Source organism: Caloenas nicobarica, chromosome 35 (assembly GCF_036013445.1).
Source record: "Caloenas nicobarica isolate bCalNic1 chromosome 35, bCalNic1.hap1, whole genome shotgun sequence".
NCBI classification, from domain to species: domain Eukaryota; kingdom Metazoa; phylum Chordata; class Aves; order Columbiformes; family Columbidae; genus Caloenas; species Caloenas nicobarica.
Genome location: NC_088279.1, coordinates 917211 through 938762, shown reverse-complemented (window position 1 = coordinate 938762; position 21552 = coordinate 917211). Strand labels below are relative to the sequence as shown.

The 21552-nt window shown below is 48.6% G+C and overlaps 1 protein-coding gene across 8 annotated transcripts; it reads right to left on the bottom strand.

The window, feature by feature from the left end:
- Positions 1–472: 472 nt before the first annotated feature.
- Positions 473–20825, bottom strand: TRIM7 (tripartite motif containing 7). Of its 8 annotated transcripts, XM_065654788.1 has the most exons (9): positions 17459–17516; positions 17098–17314; positions 15621–16143; positions 9935–10030; positions 7134–7364; positions 6137–6159; positions 4641–4756; positions 3841–3876; positions 473–3559 (listed from the first exon to the last, which is right to left on the bottom strand). In XM_065654788.1, exons 2-9 carry the CDS (start codon positions 17232–17234, stop codon positions 3045–3047), a joined length of 1677 nt encoding a protein of 558 aa, XP_065510860.1. In that variant the 5' UTR covers positions 17235–17314; positions 17459–17516; the 3' UTR covers positions 473–3044. The 8 variants fall into 8 exon arrangements, with proteins under 8 accessions (XP_065510860.1, XP_065510861.1, XP_065510858.1 ...); XM_065654789.1 differs by lacking the exons at positions 17098–17314; positions 17459–17516 and adding an exon at positions 20772–20825; XM_065654786.1 differs by lacking the exons at positions 17098–17314; positions 17459–17516 and adding an exon at positions 20515–20717.
- Positions 20826–21552: the final 727 nt, after the last annotated feature.

Sequence of the window (21552 nt, the reverse complement as noted above, 5' to 3'; positions counted from 1 at the left end):
GTTGCCCCAAAATTCCATCATCATCCAAAAACCACCTCAATTGCCCCAAATCTGTCGTCCTCCAAAATGGCCTCAAACGCCCCAAATCGCCATCGGGCCCCAAAACCGCCTGAATTACCTCAAGTTTCTGTCATCACCCAAAAACGCCTTAATCGCCCCAAATCTCCGGTATCCCCAAAAACCAGATGAACGGACCCAAATCTCCAGCATCCCCAAAAACAGCTGGATTGACCCAAATCTCTGTCATCCTCCAAAACCATCCGAATCGCCCCAAATCTCCAGCATCCCCCCAAAACCACATGAATTGCCCCAAATTTCCAGCATCGCCCAAAAACCCACAAAACCCACCGACCAACCACTTAAATTCTTTTTTTTTTAGACTTAAATCCCAAGCAGGACAACCCTTCAACTCCCAATTTTGGCGTTTTCCGGCCCGTTTGCAGTCGGGAATAACCAAGAGGAGAATCTCAACTCATGTAGCACCTTCAACATTTTATTTTGGGCTTTATTTTGAGGTTTCCGGTCCGCTCGTGTGATGGTTTTTTTGTTGCAGAAACAGCGTTTCTCATGTATGAACAAGACAAACACCAAATCGCAATGTAAGAAATATCGCGTCTCCTTCATTTTTCCAGGGATTTCTACTTATTTATAGAATTTCTACAGCAATTGGGTGGAACGCAGAAAATTCAGTCATTTTGCTCACAGCTCGGCCTTCATGAGAGCTGCTGCGGCTTTAAATAATGGGGAATTAAAGCCAAACTCATTAAAATAAAATAAAATAAGAGCGTAGAAGTGGTGACTGCAGTTCGTTGGGAGCGACAGCCTAATAAAATAACGGGAAATCCGCATTAAATTCGTTTCAGGAGGAGCAAAACTTCCCAACTTGATTCAATTTGAGCAAGAACTTCCCGATTTGATTCAATTTGACCAAGAACTTCCCGATTTGATTCAATTTGACCAAGAACTTCCCGACTTGATTCAATTTGACCAAGAACTTCCCGATTTGATTCAATTTGACCAAGAACTTCCCGATTAGATTCAATTTGACCAAGAACTTCCCAACTTGGTTCAATTTGACCAAGAACTTCCCGACTTGGTTCAATTTGACCAAGAACTTCCCAACTTGATTCAATTTGGCCAAGAACTTCCCGATTAGATTCAATTTGACCAAGAACTTCCCGATTTGATTCAATTTGGCCAAGAACTTCCCAACTTGATTCGATTTGACCAAGAACTTCCCGATTTGATTCAATTTGACCAAGAACTTCCCAACTTGATTCGATTTGACCAAGAACTTCCCGATTAGATTCAATTTGACCAAGAACTTCCCGACTTGGTTCAATTTGACCAAGAACTTCCCAACTTGATTCAATTTGACCAAGAACTTCCCGATTAGATTCAATTTGACCAAGAACTTCCCGACTTGGTTCAATTTGAGCAAGAACTTCCCAACTTGATTCAATTTGACCAAGAACTTCCCGATTTGATTCGATTTGACCAAGAACTTCCCGATTAGATTCAATTTGACCAAGAACTTCCCGACAATTCAATTTGACCAAGAACTTCCCGATTTGATTCAATTTGACCAAGAACTTCCCAACTTGATTCAATTTGACCAAGAACTTCCCGATTTGATTCAATTTGACCAAGAACTTCCCAACTTGATTCAATTTGACCAAGAACTTCCCGATTTGATTCGATTTGACCAAGAACTTCCCGATTAGATTCAATTTGACCAAGAACTTCCCGACAATTCAATTTGACCAAGAACTTCCCGATTTGATTCAATTTGCCCAAGAACTTCCCAACTTGATTCAATTTGACCAAGAACTTCCCAACTTAATTCAATTTGACCAAGAACTTCCCGATTAGATTCAATTTGACCAAGAACTTCCCAACTTGATTCAATTTGACCAAGAACTTCCCAACTTGATTCAATTTGACCAAGAACTTCCCAACTTGATTCAATTTGACCAAGAACTTCCCAACTTGGTTCAATTTGACCAAGAACTTCCCGACTTGGTTCAATTTGACCAAGAACTTCCCGACTTGATTCAATTTGACCAAGAACTTCCCGATTAGATTCAATTTAATCAAGAACCTCCTGATTTGATTCGATTTGATTGAGAAGAAAGGACCTTGGCCTGTTCCATCTTTGGATGAGCGTCCAAAGTGTCCTCTCTGCCTTTCCCACAAGACATTTACCTGCCAAACACTTCAATTTTTCAGTCGTTGATGCTCCAAAACCTCCCACCAGCTTCAACGCTGATCCTTAGGCCCACGCGAGAAGATAAAACCACCTGTCCATGGTCAGACATGGAGCCGCCAACCTCCTCGCCCAAGGGTTGGGTTGAGCTGGGCTTAAGGTGGTGACCACAACCTCCTGGGCTTTGCTGACGGTTCCAACAGCTGCTCTCTGGTTTAGTTCTGGTTTAGGCTGATCTGAAGACCCCCACACACACCTCGTCCTGATTTGAGTCTCTAGCGCCCATCACCGTGGTCCAAGTGAGACCCACGGACCTCAAGCGAAGCCCATGGGACTCAAGCGAAGACCATGGATCTCAAGTGAAGACCATGGGACTCAAGCGAAGACCATGGATCTCAAGTGAAGACCACGGATCTCAAGTGAAGCCCATGGACCTCAAGCGAAGCCCATGGACCTCAAGTGAAGCCCATGGACCTCAAGTGAAGCCCACGGACCTCAAGCGAAGCCCATGGACCTCAAGTGAAGCCCACGGACCTCAAGCGAAGACCACGGACCTCAAGCGAAGACCATGGACCTCAAGCGAAGACCATGGACCTCAAATGAAGCCCATGGACCTCAAGCGAAGCCCACAGGACTCAAGCGAAGACCATGGACTGCAAGTGAAGCCCATGGACCTCAAGTGAAGCCCACGGACCTCAAGCGAAGCCCATGGACCTCAAGCGAAGCCCACGGACCTCAAGCGAAGCCCACGGACCTCAAGCGAAGCCCACGGGACTCAAGCGAAGCCCATGGACCTCAAGCGAAGCCCACGGACCTCAAGCGAAGCCCACAAGAAGTCTCAGGGGCACAGTTTGATGTAGGTCACGGTGGAACAGACGGAAAAAAGGGGGAAAACCTTCTCCTGGAAGGCCACGTTGAAGGTGAAGATGTGTTGCATGTTGTCGGCGTTGTAGAACGACACCTCCTCGCCCTCGTAGTCCAGGTAGACCCTGATCTTGCTGAGCTTCTGGCCGGGGCACAACGGGGTGCGCTGGGGCGACGTGACGGCCCAGTATCGCCCGCCGTTCTGCTGGACGGCCCAGATCCCTTCTTCGGGAGAAAACTGCGTCAGGCCTTTCCTCCGCACCGACTCCTTGGCCACGCCGAAGGCCCAACCATCCGAAGGCCCGACCTCCACCTCCCAATAGTGCCGCCCGGACTTGAAGCCGGTGGAGGCCAAGACCCGCGAGTTGGTGTCGAATCTCTTGGGGTTGTCGGGCAGGTCCTGCTTCCTGCAGCCCATCCGCACCGTCTTGAGGTCCGCGGAGAGGATGAGGAGGTGGTTGGCCGAGTCGGGGTCCAGCGTCAGGTCCTCTGTTGGCGACAGGGGCGGTCACTCGAGAATTTTGGCGATTGGATTGGTTTTACGGGTCGTTGAGCCCCCTCCCAACCTCAAGAGCTGCTCCTCTTCGGCTCCCTGGACAGTCCATGGTGAGGGAAAAGCCAAGTCCAGGCTTAAGCTTGGCTTAGAGACGCCTCCTCTCACCATCGACTCTGCAGGAAGCCCGGGCCTAATTTTGAGAGGAGGCAGTTTAGATGTTAACAAACGTACCCCAAATAACCACAACTTAAGGTCTTCGCCGCGTCTTAAATACCTTTTTCACCTCTTCCCAGCTCGTCCCGCAGGTTTTCTGAAAAGAAGAGACAGGCAAGTGAACGGCGACGCTACGAGAGCCACAAACTCTCCTTTACGGGGATTTTTACCCCCAAATCCCGTTGCCAAAGTCCCACCTTTGCCAACACGGGATGCAGCAAGAGCTGAGGAAATTCCAGCTACGTTTCTTTATTTTTTGCCCCAAAATACCCGTATTTTTTAAATTTATTTTTTTAAACTTAAAAGAGAAGCTTCTCAGCATCAGGAGAACACAGGGCTTATTTAAACCTTATTTATCATGCCCTGCCGTATTTTGTTCTCGTTGTATTACGAGCTTCAAACTTTTAGTACAATATTTTCAGCCTATTATTGCTCCAGGGCATAGTTTGCATTTAAGATTTTTGGTTTTGTTTTGTTTTTTTTCTGCTTTCTGGCGTTTCCTTCCTTTCCAAATCTTTCAGCACCATCTTGTGGTTTTTACGTGCAAAGCTCGACTTAGCCCGGCCTCAAGATGTGAAAATTGCGGGTTTTATTGCACAAAAAATTAAGGAGAATTAACGTGCCAGATTGGGGGGTTTTTTCCCCTTTAAAAAAAAAAAAAAAAAATCCTGAATTTCCTTCCCCCGCCGGGGGAGTCTCCTCCTGTCCGTGCACATCTCCAAAAGTCCTTGCCAAAATAATTTTATTCTCCTATTTCCGTCCAGCTGGCCGGGCATGCGGATCCCGAGACATCCCCAGCACCTGCTAAAGGCCAGGCCTAATTTTAAACCTGTCCCCCGCCCTGGTTTTATTTCTGCCCACCTCTGAATTTCTTCAGGACTTTCTCGAGGACGACGGTCTTGAGGGAGAAATTGCAGACGTGCATTTTCATGTCTGTGCACACGGGCACCGGCTTCTGGCACCGCACGTCGTCGCTCCTGCGAAGAAAAGAGTGGGAAAATAAAAATAATAAAAATATAAATATAAATACAAAATTAAAGTAAATTAAAATAAATTGAAAGGAAAGGAGGAAAAAAGGAAAAGAGGAAAGGAGGGAAGGAGGAAAGGAGGAAAGGAGGAAAGGAGGAAAGGAGGAAAGGAGGAAAGGAGGAAAGGAGGAAAGGAGGAAAGGAGGAAAGGAGGAAAGGAGGAAAGGAGGAAAGGAGGGAAAAAGGGAAAAAGGGAAAAAGGGAAAAAGGGAAAAAGGGAAAAAGGGAAAAAGGGGAAAAAAGGAAAGGAAAAAAGGAAAGGAAAAAAGGAAAGGAAAAAAGGAAAGGAAAAAAGGAAAGGAAAAAGGGAAAAAGGAAAGGAAAAAGGGAAAAAAGGAAAGGAAAAAGGGAAAAAGGGAAAAAAGGGAAAAAAGGGGGAAAAGGGGGAAAAGGGGGAAAAGGGGGAAAAGGGGGAAAAGGGGGAAAAGGGGGAAAAGGGGGAAAAGGGGGAAAAGGGGGAAAAGGGGGAAAAGGGGGAAAAGGGAGAAAAGGGAGAAAAGGGAGAAAAGGGAGAAAAGGGAGAAAAGGGGGAAAAGGGGGAAAAGGGGGAAAAGGGGGAAAAGGGGGAAAAGGGGGAAAAGGGGGAAAAGGGGAGAAAAGGGGAGAAAAGGGGAGAAAAGGGAGAAAAGGGAGAAAAGGGAGAAAAGGAAAAGGGAAAAAGGGAAAAAAAGGAAGGGAAAAAAAGGAAAGGAAAAAGGGAAAAAAGGAAAGGAAAAAGGGAAAAAGGGAAAAAGGGAAAAAGGGAAAAAGGGAAAAAGGGAAAAAGGGAAAAAGGGAAAAAAAGGAAAAAGGAAAAAAAGGAAAAAGGGAAAAAAAGGAAAAAGGGAAAAAAGGAAAGCAAAGGGGAAAGCAAAGGGGAAAGCAAAGGGGAAAGCAAAGGGGAAAGCAAAGGGGAAAGCAAAGGGGAAAGCAAAGGGGAAAGCAAAGGGGAAAGCAAAGGGGAAAGCAAAGGGGAAAGCAAAGGGGAAAGAATAAAATATCACTGTTGTTTCCCCACTGGGATTTACATGTCAGCTTTGAAAAATGGGCCGAAAAGGGTGTTTTTGTGCTGGGTTCACCCCTCTCAGCTGCTCCTGCCCCGGCTTAAATTTCATTTTTTGGAGCTTAAGTGGTCGCCGGGTTAATAGTTATCGGGAAAATAAGACGACGTGGGGTTTCTGGTCTCACCTGACCTCGAAGGACCCACTTGGCAGGAAAATACTTTGCGATAAAACTGAGTTTTCCAGGAGCTGGTAGAGACCCGGGGCTCGGACTGTGGGCACCGACCTTCAAATAACGCTGGTTTGGGGCAAAAAAAGTGCGAAAGGAGGGGAGACACGGCGATCATACCTGGCTATGACGTTCATCACGTCCTAGGAAGGAAAAAGAGAGCGAGTGAAATCCTCTCGGGTTCCAAAATTATAGCTCGAAACACCCTCAATAACGGCGAAAATTCGCTGAGATGGCAACCGGGTTTAATGCGGCCTGTGCCACTGTTTACCCTTCCTAATGCCTTTAAAATAACGTTAATAAAACGGGGCGTAAACCCCAGAAGGTACATTGGCCGTGGTTCAAAGGCAACGCAAAGCCAGGCCCACCTCCCAGGGACTGCGACAGGAGCCTGGAGCTGGCTCAGGATTTCTAATCCGCCCTTTAAAAAAACCCATAAAACCGCCTATTGCGACGGGTTCCTTCGAGCACAGGCCGCTCGGAACGAGTTCCCACCCGTCGCCAAAGCCCTGGAAGCGTCTGCAAATATTTACAAGCCTGGGAGGGAGTTTAACCCCGCGGAGGCTCGGCCTAGGTCGCTTAATCGAAATATCGATTAAAAATCGCCGGTTGGATCGCCAATTAAAAACTTTTCGCCGCTCGGCTAGGGGGGGGCTGAAACGCTCGATTTTAGGACGGGCAGCTCGGGTTTGTTTTTCAAGCCCGGCTTAGTCTGGGAGGGAGGATTCGGGTAACGGGGAGGGCTGGATGGGCGCCAGCTTTGGTCTTGGCGATGCAATCGATCCCTGGGCTCCATCTGCTCCCTCATACTTTCCAGCTTCGTTAATAAGTCGTTTTTGACCCGAAAAAAAAACCCCTTCCGCGGCCAGGAGGCGATTAAATCTGAACAGCACACCCCTGGTTTAGGCCGTTCCTAAGCCAGAGCTTGTCGCTGTGTGTTATTCCTGGCCTAGCGGAGCCCGGGGCGCTCGGGCACCACCACGCGCCATCTCGTTAAAGATGGGCCGAAAAAAAGGAAAAAAAAAGGACATTCGTCCTCAAAACACATCCAGAAAACATGCTTAAAAAGGGTCGCGACTTGGGCCTGGGGGCTCGTTCCGCGGGGGACGGTCCCGACCTTGAGGAACTCAAGCATGGGCTGCTGGATCTTCTCCTCCAGCTCCGCGATGAGCTTGTTGAGCAGCGCGATCTCCTTGGAGAGGTCGGTGATGTTCTCGTTCTGCCGCCGGCCGATGCTCGTCTCCATCTTGTCCAGCTGGCCCAGCAGGAGGCGCTCCTGCTCCCGCAGGAACTGCCGCAGCTTCTCGAACTCCAGCAGCAGCTTCTGCCGCTCGCTCTCGATGGTTTTCTGGGGGGACCGAACGCGGCGGGAGGAAGAGTTCTGAGCGGCCGCCGCGGCTTTTGGGGCGCCGAGGTTAATTCGGGGCGCCCGGCAGTGTTGTGGGCTCGATGACGCCGAGGTCAGGCCCGGCGGACAAAAGGTTCCCGTGGCCCCTCGTCATCATCTGCTGGGCCCGCCGCCCGAACCGGGGACAGGCTCGTCCAGGAGAACCCGCCCAGAGCAGCTCCTCACAGAGCCGGACAAGGCCTGACCGAGCCCAGCAAAGCCTGACCGAGCCGGGCAGAGCCCAACAAAGCCTGACCGAGCCGGACCGAGCCCAACAAAGCCTGACAGGGCCTGACAGAGCCCGACAGAGCCTGACAGAGCCTGACAAGGCCTGACCGAGCCCAACAAAGCCTGACCGAGCCGGGCAGAGCCCAACAGAGCCTGACAGAGCCGGACAGAGCCCAACAGAGCCTGACAGAGCCTGACAAGGCCTGACCGAGCCCAACAAAGCCTGACAGAGCCGGGCAGAGCCCGACAAAGCCTGACAGGGCCTGACAGGGCCCAACAGAGCCTGACAGAGCCGGGCAGAGCCCGACAAAGCCTGACCGAGCCGGACAGAGCCCAACAAAGCCTGACCGAGCCGGGCAGAGCCCAACAAAGCCTGACAAGGCCTGACCGAGCCCAACAAAGCCTGACCGAGCCGGGCAGAGCCCGACAAAGCCTGACCGAGCCGGACAGAGCCCAACAAAGCCTGACCGAGCCGGGCAGAGCCCAACAAAGCCTGACCGAGCCGGACAGAGCCCAACAGAGCCTGACCGAGCCGGACAGAGCCCAACAAAGCCTGACCGAGCCGGGCAGAGCCCAACAAAGCCTGACCGAGCCGGGCAGAGCCCGACAAAGCCTGACCGGGCCGGGCAGAGCCCGACAAAGCCTGACCGAGCCGGGCAGAGCCCGACAAAGCCTGACAGAGCCGGACAGAGCCCGACAAAGCCTGACAGAGCCGGACAGAGCCCAACAAAGCCTGACAGAGCCTGACAGGGCCCAACAAAGCCTGACAAGGCCTGACAGAGCCCAACAAAGCCTGACAAGGCCTGACAGAGCCCAACAAAGCCTGACAAGGCCTGACAGAGCCCAACAAAGCCTGACAGGGCCTGACAGGGCCCAACAAAGCCTGACAAGGCCTGACAGGGCCCAACAAAGCCTGACAAGGCCTGACAGAGCCCAACAAAGCCTGACAGAGCCGGACAGAGCCCGACAAAGCCTGACAGAGCCAGACAGAGCCCAACAAAGCCTGACAGAGTCGGACAGAGCCCAACAAAGCCTGACAGAGTCAGACAGAGCCCAACAAAGCCTGACAGAGTCGGACAGAGCCCAACAAAGCCTGACAGAGTCGGACAGAGCCCAACAAAGCCTGACAAAGCCCAACAGAGCCTGACAGGGCCTGACAAAGCCCAGTAGAGCTTGACAGAGCCCGACAAAGCCTGACAAGGCCTGACAGAGCATGACAGAGCCCAACAAAGACCGACAGAGCCCAACAGAGCCTGACAGGGCCTGACAAAGCCCAGTAGAGCTTGACAGAGCCCGACAAAGCCCGACAAGGCCTGACAGAGCATGACAGAGCCCAACAAAGCCTGACAGAGCCGGACAGAGCCCAACAAAGCCTGACAGAGCCCAACAAAGCCTGACAGAGCCGGACAGAGCCCAACAGAGCCTGACAGAGCCTGACAGGGCCCAACAGAGCCTGACAGAGCCCAACAAAGCCGGACAGAGCCCAACAAAGCCGGACAGAGTCAGACGGAGACCAACAGAGCCTGACAGGGCCTGACAAAGCCCAGTAGAGCTTGACAGAGCCTGACAGAGCCCAACAAAGCCTGACAAGGCCTGACAGAGCCCGACAAAGACCGACAAAGCCCAACAGAGCCTGACAGGGCCCGACAAAGCCCAGTAGAGCTTGACAGAGCATGGCAGAGCCCAACAAAGACCAACAGAGCCCAACAAAGACCGACAGAGCCTGACAGAGCCTGACAGGGCCTGACAAAGCCCAGGAGAGCCTGACAAAGCCTGACAAAACGCAACAGAGCCTGATAAGGCCTGACAGAGCAAGACCAGGCTTTACAGAGCCTGAAAAAGCCTGGTAGGCCACAAAGAGCCCAAAGGAGCTTGACAGAGCCCAACAGAGCCTGACAGAGCCCGAGAGAGACTGACAGATTGCGACAGAGACTGACAGAGCCCGAAAGGCCCCGACACGGCCATCTTTATCCTCCGATAAACCCCAGGCCCGGCCTAGTCGTGGTCTGCCCATCGGCTCGGCCAACGTCCCAGCTCCTCCTCGTCGTCACCACCAGACCAACCGGTCCCCTCCGAGACAAAGCCCCGGGGACAAACGGGGACATTTTGCTCCGGGAAACGCGTCCTTGGGCAGCACAGCCCTCAAAAAAACTAAAACCGGGCCTACACGCTCCGCCTTTGGCGTCGCGGATGGAACCGCGGCTCTCGGCAGGCCGCTGTTGCAAAAAACAGACAAGAAAAGCCCACGCAAAAAGCAGAAAATGGTGGCAACGACCACAGTTGTGGCGTTTGTGCCCACGCACCAAGAGCTCCTGGGTTCTCTTGTCGTCGTTCACTTTAAACTCCAGCAGCTCCTGACGCTCCTTTTTCAGGAAATCCAGGCGGCCCTGGATTTTCTCCTAGGGACAAAGAGAGAAGATATTACTGGTTTTTCTTTTTTTTTTTTTTCTTTTTTTTGCACGTGCTCCCTTTTTTCTTTTTTTTGCATGTGCTCCCTTTTCTTTTCTTGCATGTGCTCCCTTTTCTTTTCTTGCATGTGCTCCCTTTTCTTTTTTTGCATGTGCTCCCTTTTCTTTTTTTTTGCATTTGCTCCCTTTTTCTTTTTTTTTGCATGTGCTCCCTTTTTCTTTTTTTTTGCATGTGCTCCCTTTTTCTTTTTTTGCATTTACTCCCGTTTTTGCATTTGCTCCCTTTTTTTTTTTTGCATTTTCTCCCTTTTTTTCTTTTTTGCATTTGCTCCCTTTTTTCTTTTTTTTTGCATTTACTCCCTTTTCTGCATGTGCTCCCTTTTTTCTTTTTTTTTTGCATGTGCTCCCTTTTTTCTTTTTTTTTGCATTTGCTCCCTTTTTTCTTTTTTTTTGCATTAGCTCCCTTCTTTTTTTGCATTAGCTCCCTTTTTTCTTTTTCTGCATTTACTCCCTTTTTTGCATGTGCTCCCTTTTCTTTTCTTGCATGTGCTCCCTTTTCTTTTCTTGCATGTGCTCCCTTTTCTTTTTTTGCATGTGCTCCCTTTTCTTTTTTTGCATTTGCTCCCTTTTCTTTTTTTTTGCATTTGCTCCCTTTTTCTTTTTTTTTGCATGTGCTCCCTTTTTCTTTTTTTTTGCATGTGCTCCCTTTTTCTTTTTTTGCATTTACTCCCGTTTTTGCATTTGCTCCCTTTTTTTTTTTTTTGCATTTGCTCCCTTTTTTTCTTTTTTGCATTTGCTCCCTTTTTTCTTTTTTTTTGCATTTACTCCCTTTTCTGCATGTGCTCCCTTTTTTCTTTTTTTTTTGCATGTGCTCCCTTTTTTCTTTTTTTTTGCATTTGCTCCCTTTTTTCTTTTTTTTTGCATTAGCTCCCTTCTTTTTTTGCATTAGCTCCCTTTTTTCTTTTTCTGCATTTACTCCCTTTTTTGCATGTGCTCCCTTTTTTCTTTTTTTTGCATGTGCTCCCTTTTTTCTTTTTTTTGCATGTGCTCCCTTTTTTCTTTTTTTTGCATGTGCTCCCTTTTTTCTTTTTTTTTGCATGTGCTCCCTTTTTTCTTTTTTTTTGCATGTGCTCCCTTTTTTCTTTTTTTTTGCATTTGCTCCCTTTTTTCTTTTTTTTTGCATGTGCTCCCTTTTTTCGCATTTGCTGCCTTTTTCTTTTTTTTTGCATTTGCTCCCTTTTTCTTTTTTTGCATTTACTCCCGTTTTTGCATGTGCTCCTTTTTTTCTTTTTTCTGCATGTGCTCCCTTTTCTTTTTTTGCATGTGCTCCCTTTTCTTTTTTTCTGCATGTGCTCCCTTTTTCCTTTTTTTTTGCATGTGCTCCCTTTTTCCTTTTTTTTTGCATGTGCTCCCTTTTTTCTTTTTTTTTGCATTAGCTCCCTTCTTTTTTTGCATTAGCTCCCTTTTTTCTTTTTCTGCATTTACTCCCTTTTTTGCATTAGCTCCCTTTTTTCTTTTTTTTTGCATGTGCTCCCTTTTTTCTTTTTTTTTGCATGTGCTCCCTTTTTTCTTTTTTTTTGCATGTGCTCCCTTTTTTCTTTTTTTTTGCATGTGCTCCCTTTTTTCTTTTTTTTTGCATTAGCTCCCTTTTTTCTTTTTTTGCATTAGCTCCCTTTTCTTTTTTTGCATTTACTCCCTTTTTTGCATTTGCTCCCTTTTTTCTTTTTTTTTGCATTTACTCCCTTTTCTGCATGTGCTCCCTTTTTTCTTTTTTTTTTGCATGTGCTCCCTTTTTTTTTTTTTTGCATTTGCTCCCTTTTTTCTTTTTTTTTGCATTAGCTCCCTTCTTTTTTTGCATTAGCTCCCTTTTTTCTTTTTCTGCATTTACTCCCTTTTTTGCATTTGCTGCCTTTTTCTTTTTTTTTGCATTTGCTCCCTTTTTCTTTTTTTGCATTTACTCCCGTTTTTGCATGTGCTCCTTTTTTTCTTTTTTCTGCATGTGCTCCCTTTTCTTTTTTTGCATGTGCTCCCTTTTCTTTTTTTGCATGTGCTCCCTTTTCTTTTTTTCGCATGTGCTCCCTTTCGCCTTTTTTTTTCGCATGTGCTCCCTTTCGCCTTTTTTTTTCGCATGTGCTCCCTTTCGCCTTTTTTTTTCGCATGTGCTCCCTTTCGTCTTTTTTTTTCGCATGTGCTCCCTTTCGTCTTTTTTTTTCGCATGTGCTCCCTTTCGTCTTTTTTTTTGCATGTGCTCCCTTTTTTCTTTTTTTTTGCATGTGCTCCCTTTCGTCTTTTTTTTTGCATTAGCTCCCTTTTGTCTTTTTTTGCATTAGCTCCCTTTTTTCTTTTTTTGCATTAGCTCCCTTTTTTGCATTTGCTCCCTTTTTTCTTTTTTTTTGCATTTGCTCCCCTTTTCTTTTTTTGCATTAGCTCCCTTTTTTCTTTTTTTGCATTAGCTCCCTTTTTTCTTTTTTTGCATTAGCTCCCTTTTTTCTTTTTTTGCATTAGCTCCCTTTTTTCTTTTTTTGCATTTACTCCCTTTTTTGCATTTGCTCCCTTTTTTCTTTTTTTTTGCATTTCCTCCTCTTTTTTTGCATTTCCTCCTCTTTTTTTGCATTTCCTCCTCTTTTTTTGCATTTCCTCCTCTTTTTATTTTTTGCATTTGCTCCCTTTTTTCTTTTTTTGCATTTGCTCCCTTTTTTCTTTTTTTGCATTTGCTCCCTTTTTTCTTTTTTTGCATTTGCTCCCTTTTTTCTTTTTTTGCATTTGCTCCTTTTATTTTTGGCATTTGCCTCCCCCTTTGGTGTTTTTTTTTTTTTGCATTTTTCTGCCTGTTTGTTCTTTGCAGCCGTGCAAAGACAAGCAAGGGAAACCTAGGGTCAACTCTCACCGAGCAAACACGCCGGCTCAGCTCAGCCAGCGCTCACCCGTACACCCACATTTACAACCCCGTGAGCTCCCATGAGCACAAGAAGAGGAGACAGAGGAATCCGGGGGTTGGAAAATGCACGATTTTCATTGTGCCGCCGCCTTTGCTCCCGGCACAAAGTCCAGCCAGGTTTTAAGTCAGCTCAGATTCACCTTTGGGCGCTCGCCCAGACCTAAAATAGACGCAGGTTTTTTGCTCCATCGGCCGGAGCCCGACTGCCCGCAGTGCGATGTTCAATTTAAAATTAATTAAATTAATTAGAATTAATGAAATTATTTAATCGCACACTATCCCCAGGTGCAGAAATGATCCAAAACCCCAAAATTTGGGGGTTTTGCACATTTAGAGAGGGGATGCAAAGCTCAGGTGACATTAAATTAATTAGAATTAACAAAATCAATTAATCGCACGCTACCCCCAGGTGCAGAAATGACCCCAAATCCCAAAATTTGGGGGTTTTGCACATTTGGAGGGGGGAGGTTTCCAGGTAGGAAACATCAACCAGCTCTTTGCAGGGGGTAAGGCTGAGCTTAGCAAAGCTCGGGTGACATTAATCAGAATTAACAAAATCAATTAATCACACACTATCCCCAGCTGCAGACATGACCCAAAATCCCAAAATTTGGGGGTTTTGCACATTTGGAGGGGGGAGGTTTCCAGGTAGGAAACATCAACCAGCTCTTTGCAGGGGGTAAGGCTGAGCTTAGCAAAGCTCGGGTGACATTAAATTAATTAGAATTAACAAAATCAATTAATCGCACACTATCCCCAGGTGCAGAAATGACCCAATATCCCCAAATTTGGGGGTTTTGCACATTTGGAGGGGGGAGGCAAAGCTCAGGTGACATTAAATTAATTAGAATTAACAAAATCAATTAATTGCACACTATCCCCAGGTGCAGAAATGACCCCAAATCCCCAAATTTGGGGGTTTTGCACATTTAGAGAGGGGAGGCAAAGCTCAGGTGACATTAAACTAATCAGAATTAACAAAATCAATTAATCGCACACTACCCCCAGGTGCAGAAATGACCCCAAATCCCAAAATTTGGGGGTTTTGCACATTTGGAGGGGGGAGGTTTCCAGGTAGGAAACATCAACCAGCTCTTTGCAGGGGGTAAGGCTGAGCTTAGCAAAGCTCGGGTGACATTAATCAGAATTAACAAAATCAATTAATCACACACTATCCCCAGCTGCAGACATGACCCAAAATCCCAAAATTTGGGGGTTTTGCACATTTGGAGGGGGGAGGTCTCCAGGTAGGAAACATCAACCGGCTCTTTGCAGGGGGTAAGGCTGAGCTTAGCAAAGCTCGGGTGACATTAAATTAATCAGAATTCATGAAATCAATTAATCGCACGCTACCCCCAGGTGCAGAAATGACCCAAAACCCCAAAATTTGGGGGTTTTGCACATTTGGAGGGGGGAGGCAAAGCTCAGGTGACATTAAACTAATCAGAATACATGAAATCAATTAATCGCACGCTACCCCCCAGGTGCAGACATGACCCAAAACCCCAAAATTTGGGGGTTTTGCACATTTGGAGGGGGGAGGCAAAGCTCAGGTGACATTAAATTAATCAGAATTCATGAAATAATTAATCGCACACTATCCCCAGGTGCAGAAATGACCCAATATCCCCAAATTTGGGGGTTTTGCACATTTGGAGGGGGGAGGCAAAGCTCAGGTGACATTAAACTAATCAGAATTCATGAAATCAATTAATCGCACACTATCCCCAGGTGCAGAAATGACCCAAAATCCCAAAATTTGGGGGGTTTGCACATTTGGAGGGGGAGGTTTCCAGGTAGGAAACATCAACCAGCTCTTTGCAGGGGTAAGGCTGAGCTTAGTAAAGCTCAGGTGACATTAAACTAATCAGAATACATGAAATCAATTAATCGCACGCTACCCCCCAGGTGCAGAAATGACCCAAAATCCCAAAATTTGGGGGTTTTGCACATTTGGAGGGGGGAGGCAAAGCTCAGGTGACATTAAATTAATTAGAATTAACAAAATCAATTAATCGCACACTATCCCCAGGTGCAGACATGACCCAAAATCCCAAAATTTGGGGGTTTTGCACATTTGGAGGGGGGAGGCAAAGCTCAGGTGACATTAAATGAATCAGAATTAACAAAATCTATTAATCACACACTATCCCCAGGTGCAGAAATTATCCAAAACCCCAAAATTTGGGGGTTTTGCACATTTGGAGGGGGGAGGCAAAGCTCAGGTGACATTAAACTAATCAGAATACATGAAATCAATTAATCGCACACTATCCCCAGGTGCAGAAATGACCCAAAACCCCAAAATTTGGGGGTTTTGCACATTTGGAGGGGGGAGGCAAAGCTCAGGTGACATTAAATGAATCAGAATTAACAAAATCAATTAATCACACACTATCCCCAGGTGCAGAAATTATCCAAAACCCCAAAATTTGGGGGTTTTGCACATTTGGAGGGGGGAGGCAAAGCTCAGGTGACATTAAACTAATCAGAATACATGAAATCAATTAATCGCACGCTACCCCCCAGGTGCAGAAATGACCCAATATCCCGAAATTTTGGGGCTGGGGGGGGCGGGTTTCGACGAGCACAAACGCGCGGCGCCGGGCGGGCGGACGGACGGACAGCCGGACGGGCGCCCACCTTGTACTCCTCGGCCGCCTCGTCGGCGGGCAGCACGGCGTGCGGGCGGTGCTCGCGCGAGCGGTCGCACACCACGCAGATGGGCCTCCGGTCGTCCTTGCAGAAGAGCTTGAGCGCCTCGCGGTGCTTGGGGCACAGCCCCTCGTCCTCGGCGCCCTTGGCCCCGCGCTGGGCGAAGTGGCCGATGATCTCGGCCATGTTGGCCAACTGCCGGTTGGGCCTGAAGCTCTTGTCCTGGAACACCTCCCGGCACTGCGGGCAGGGGAAATCCATCGCCAAGCCCTTCCAGCTCTTGGCGATGCACGCCCGGCAGAAGTTGTGCCCGCACTCGATGGACACGGGGTCTTTGAAGAACTCCAGGCACACGGAGCAAGTGGCTTCGTCCTGGAGGCTGCCGGGCAGGAACACGGCGGCCATGGCCGCGGCCCCGCTCGCCGCGACGTGGACGCTTGGCAGGCAGCCCCGGGCGGGCGTTGCTGTTCCAGGAACCGAGGCGGCGCCCACGGGCTCCGGTTTCCTTAAACTGCCAACGGAGAGCTCGGCGTCAGGGCACGGACAAAGGGAGGGGGAGGAAAACCAGCACAAATACTTTTGCTCCCGGCCCTTTGCTGTCCATCTCACAAGCCTTTGCTTCCAACTTCACAACCCTTTGCTTCCGACCCCACAACCCTTTGCTTCCAATCTCACAACCCTTTGCTTCCAATCTCGCACCCTTTGCTTCCAACCTTGCACCCCTTTCCTTCCAATCTCGCACCCCTTTGCTTCCAATCTTGCACCCTTTGCTTCCAATCTCGCACCCTTTTGCTTCCAATCTCGCACCCTTTTGCTTCCAATCTCACACCCTTTTGCTTCCAATCTCGCACCCTTTTGCTTCCAGTCTCGCACCCTTTTGCTTCCAACCTCGCACCCTTTTGCTTCCAACCTTGCAACCCTTTTGCTTCCAGTCTCGCACCCTTTTGCTTCCAATCTCGCAACCCTTTTGCTTCCAACCTCGCACTCCTTTGCTTCCAATCTCGCACCCTTTTGCTTCCAGTCTCGCACCCTTTTGCTTCCAACCTTGCAACTCTTTGCTTCCAACCTTGCACCCTTTTGCTTCCAATCTCGCACCCTTTTGCTTCTAATCTCGCAACCCTTTGCTCCCGACCCTTTCCTTCCAACCTCGCACCCTTTGCTCCTGATCTCACAACCCTTTGCTTCCAGTCTCACAGCCCTTTGCTCCCGACCTCGCACCCCTTTGCTTCCAACCCTTTGCTCCCAACCCCGCACCCCTTCGCTCCCGACCCTTTGCTCCCAACCTTGCAGTCCTTTGCTTCCGACCTCACAACCCTTTGCTCCTGACCTCACAACCCTTTCCTTCCAACCTCGCACCCTTTTGCTCCTGACCCTTTGCTCCCAACCTCACACCCTTTGCTTCCGACCTCATAACCCTTTGCTCCCGACCCTTTCCTTCCAGCCTCACAACCCCTTTGCTCCCAACCTTGCAACCCTTTGCTCCTGACCCTTTCCTTCCAACCTCACAACCCTTTGCTTCCAATCTTGCAACCCTTTGCTTCCAACCCTTTGCTCCCAACCTCGCACCCCTTTGCTCCTGACCCTTTCCTTCCAACTTTGCATCCATTGCTTCCAACCTTGCGACCCTTTCCTTCCAACCTCGCACCCCTTTGCTCCCAACCCTTTGCTCCCAACCTCGCACCCTTTGCTCCCGACCTCACAGCCCTTTGCTCCCAACCTCGCACCCCTTTGCTTCCGACCTTGCACCCCTTTGCTCCTGACCCTTTCCTTCCAACCTTGCACCCTTTGCTCCCGACCTTGCAGTCCTTTGCTTCCAATCTTGCAACCCTTTGCTTCTGACCCTTTCCTTCCAACCTTGCACCCTTTGCTCCCGACCCTTTGCTCCCAACCTCGCACCCTTTGCTCCCGACCTTGCAGTCCTTTGCTTCCAATCTTGCAACCCTTTGCTTCCAACCCTTTGCTCCCAACCTCGCAACTCTTTGCTCCCGACCACACAACCCTTTGCTTCTGACCTTGCAACCCTTTGCTCCTGACCCTTTCCTTCCAACCTTGCACCCTTTGCTCCCGACCACACAACCCTTTGCTCCCGACCTCGCAGCCCTTTGCTTCCAACCTTGCAACCCTTTGCTCCTGACCCTTTCCTTCCAACCTTGCACCCTTTGCTCCCAACCTTGCAGTCCTTTGCTTCCAATCTTGCAACCCTTTTCCTTCTGACCCTTTCCTTCCAACCTTGCACCCTTTGCTTCCAATCTTGCAACCCTTTACTCCCAACCTTGCACCCCCTTGCTTCCAACCTCGCACCCTTTGCTCCTGACCTCACAGCCCTTCGCTCCCAATCTCACAACCCTTTGCTTCCAATCTTGCAACCTTTTGCTTCCAACCCTGTGCTCCCAGCCCTTTGCTTCCAGCCCTGTGCTCCCAACCCTTGCACCCCTGTGCTCCCAACCCTTGCACCCCTTTGCTCCCAACCCTTGCACCCCTTGCTCCCAACCCTTGCACCCCTTTGCTCCCAACCCTTGCACCCCTGTGCTCCCGACCCTTGCACCCCTGTGCTCCCGACCCTTGCACCCCTTTGCTCCCGACCCTTGCACCCCTTTACTCCCAACCTCGCACCCTTTGCTCCTGACCTCACAGCCCTTCGCTCCCAATCTCACAACCCTTTGCTTCCAATCTTGCAACCTTTTGCTTCCAACCCTGTGCTCCCAACCCTCGCACCCCTTTGCTCCCGACCCTTGCACCCCTGTGCTCCCGACCCTTGCACCTCTTTGCTCCCAACCCTTGCACCCCTGTGCTCCCGACCCTTGCACCCCTTTGCTCCCAACCCTTGCACCCCTGTGCTCCCGACCCTTGCACCCCTGTGCTCCCGACCCTTGCACCCCTGTGCTCCCGACCCTTGCACCCCTGTGCTCCCGACCTATCAGCCCTTTTTTCATTGTGATTTCCAGGGAACCAACTCGGGACGCGGCGCCCAATCCGGGTCCCGTTGCTTTTTTTGGCCGAGCCGGCGCTAAATTTGAGACCCGAGCCCTGCGGCTCATGTTCGGCAGCTGCTCCGGGCGCCGCTCCAGGCACCATCTGGGCTCATTTCACCCTCGACGCTTCGAGCTGTGGACTCAGGCGAACTTGGTCGAGCTCCAGGTCCCAACAGGGGCCATAAAAAGCAACGGGATAAAGGGAACACACGCGAACGCGAGACCCGTGTCGAGATCTGGGGGCGGGTTTCCCAAATCCGTAAAGATCGACGGTGGGATTGGGGTCCGGCATCTAAAAAAAATGCTTTTTTTCTTTTGCTTTCTAAGAATATTTTGTGCAGGTTTGGAGGTTTTGCCTTAAATGGGAAGGAGAATTGATATGTAGAAGAATTGATGATACGTAGAGGAATTGATGATACGTAGAATTGATGATACGTAGAAGAATTGATGATACGTAGAAGAATTGATGATACGTAGAAGAATTGATGATACGTAGAAGAATTGATGATACATAGAAGAATTGATGATACATAGAAGAATTGAGATATGTAGTAGAATTGATGATACGTAGAAGAATTGAGATATGTAGAAGAATTGAGATATGTAGAAGAATTGAGATATGTAGAAGAATTGAGATATGTAGAAGAATTGAGATATGTAGAAGAATTGAGATATGTAGTAGAATTGATGATACGTAGAAGAATTGAGATATGTAGAAGAATTGATGATACGTAGAAGAATTGATGATACGTAGAAGAATTGAGATATGTAGTAGAATTGATGATACGTAGAAGAATTGAGATATGCAGAGGAATTGAGATATGCAGAGGAATTGAGATATGCAGAGGAATTGAGATTTAAGGACCTCATTGGTTGGGTTTTGTCCATAACGTGTTTGTCTCCACCTGCTCTTATGGAAAACAGAAATAAAAATGAGTGACAGTCGCCTCGTTACTTATGGGGGGGTCAAATTACCGCCAGCAGAGGAACATGGAGCGTGATTCATCTTCTCCTAACGAGGACTTGAAAACAGGTCAACCGATTCTACCCATAAATGCTGGTTTAAGGCGACCCCGTTGACATCTCCAGGTTGGGACCTTTCCCTTGGGGACACCAAGAGGGACAAACCCCAACCCCAGAGGTCGCACCGGACGAGCTAAATTAGCAAAATTAGCAAAATTACTCCCGGTGTCCTGATGCTGGGGGTTTGTGAAGGATTTCTGCTTCGTATTACAGGTTGTTTTCATCCTGACTTGTTCATTTGGGACTAGAAATGAGCTTTTCCAGCTCGGTTTATAAAGAATTCTGGGCTTGGAAGGGAAAATAAAATCTAAATACTGGTGCTTGCTATGACCCATATAAATAAATAACACAGAACAAATGACTCAGGTGAATAGCAGAATATATATATATATATTTATATGTATATATTCAGATGCTCATATATAGAAGCCGATATATATGCACACACATATATATCCCTACATATGCAATTATACCCATTTCTATGTACATAATTCCCTCTGGAAAAGGATTTTTTTCTGCAGACCATCTCAACTTCTCTGTATATTAATCCACCTACCCCTTCTCATATACATTGAAATATATTTATACACACAAGCAAAAGCAACACTCCCTATGGAAATGAAAAATTGCTTTTTCTCCCACCTTCCGTGTCTCCTGATCTGTAGATAAACACAAACTATGTATTTTTTTGTGTGTCATATATAGATTTTTCATCAGCCTGTGAGCAGGAGAGAAACCCAGAGATGCAAAAATAGCAAATAAAAAAAAAAAAAAAAAAAGAGTAAAATGCCTCAACAGACACAATGAGAAGGGAAAAAAACAAGATTTAGGGGAAAAAAAGGGACTGACAGACAGACAAGCGCCCCCTGCCGCCCCCCACATACCTCGGCACGGAGCTGTAGGAAATGGAAATCCTCCCGAATCGCCCCAAATTTCGCACGGGGGGCAGGTGGGGACCCAGGCGCGTGGCCGGGGGGTCCCAGCGGGACCTGGGCGGACGTCCCACCACGTGGTAACGAAGAAACCCGGCCCTGGACGCCTCCGACATCTCGGTGGCTTCTCCGGCTCCTGCTCCTTCCCCGGCCCCCTCGGTCCCCCCGTTCGTCCCCTCCTGTCACCCTCCCCACCCCGTCTCACTTACCCTTCCTCGCCCTCCCCCATGGGCACCCGCCGATGATCTTCTTCCCCCCTCCTCCTCCTCAGCTCTGCTCTCCCGCTCGGTGCCAAAGCTCTTTTCCCAGCGCCGGGATCACGTTCCCGGCACCTCCCTCCACCTGTCCCCAAACCCAAATGCTGTCTCCGAAGTCCCCGCAACCATTTAACCCTCCCCAGTGCCCCGGCTCTCCTTTGGGTTCCATCTCAAGTCAACAGCAAGAGTTGGGCACCTCCTGAAGGACCATTTGTTGTCCACGCCGGGTGGATGACTCAACTTCTCTTGGATGGACAACTGGACATCTGTTGGACGGACGACTCTTCTCTTAGATGGACAACTGGACATCTGTTGGACGGACGACTCTTCTCTTAGATGGACAACTCAACATCTGTTGGACGGACGACTCTCCTCTTGGATGGAAAACTCAACATCTGTTGGACAGACGACTCTCCTCTTGGATGGAAAACTCAACATCTGTTGGACGGACGACTCTCCTCTTGGATGGAAAACTCAACATCTGTTGGACGGACGACTCTCCTCTTGGATGGACAACTGGACATCTGTTGGAAGGACAACTCTCCTCTTGGATGGAAAACTCAACATCTGTTGGACGGACGACTCTTCTCTTGGATGGAAAACTCAACATCTGTTGGACGGACGACTCTTCTCTTAGATGGGCAACTCGACATCTGTTGGACGGACGACTCTCCTCTTGGATGGAAAACTCAACATCTGTTGGACAGACAACTCTTCTCTTAGATGGACAACT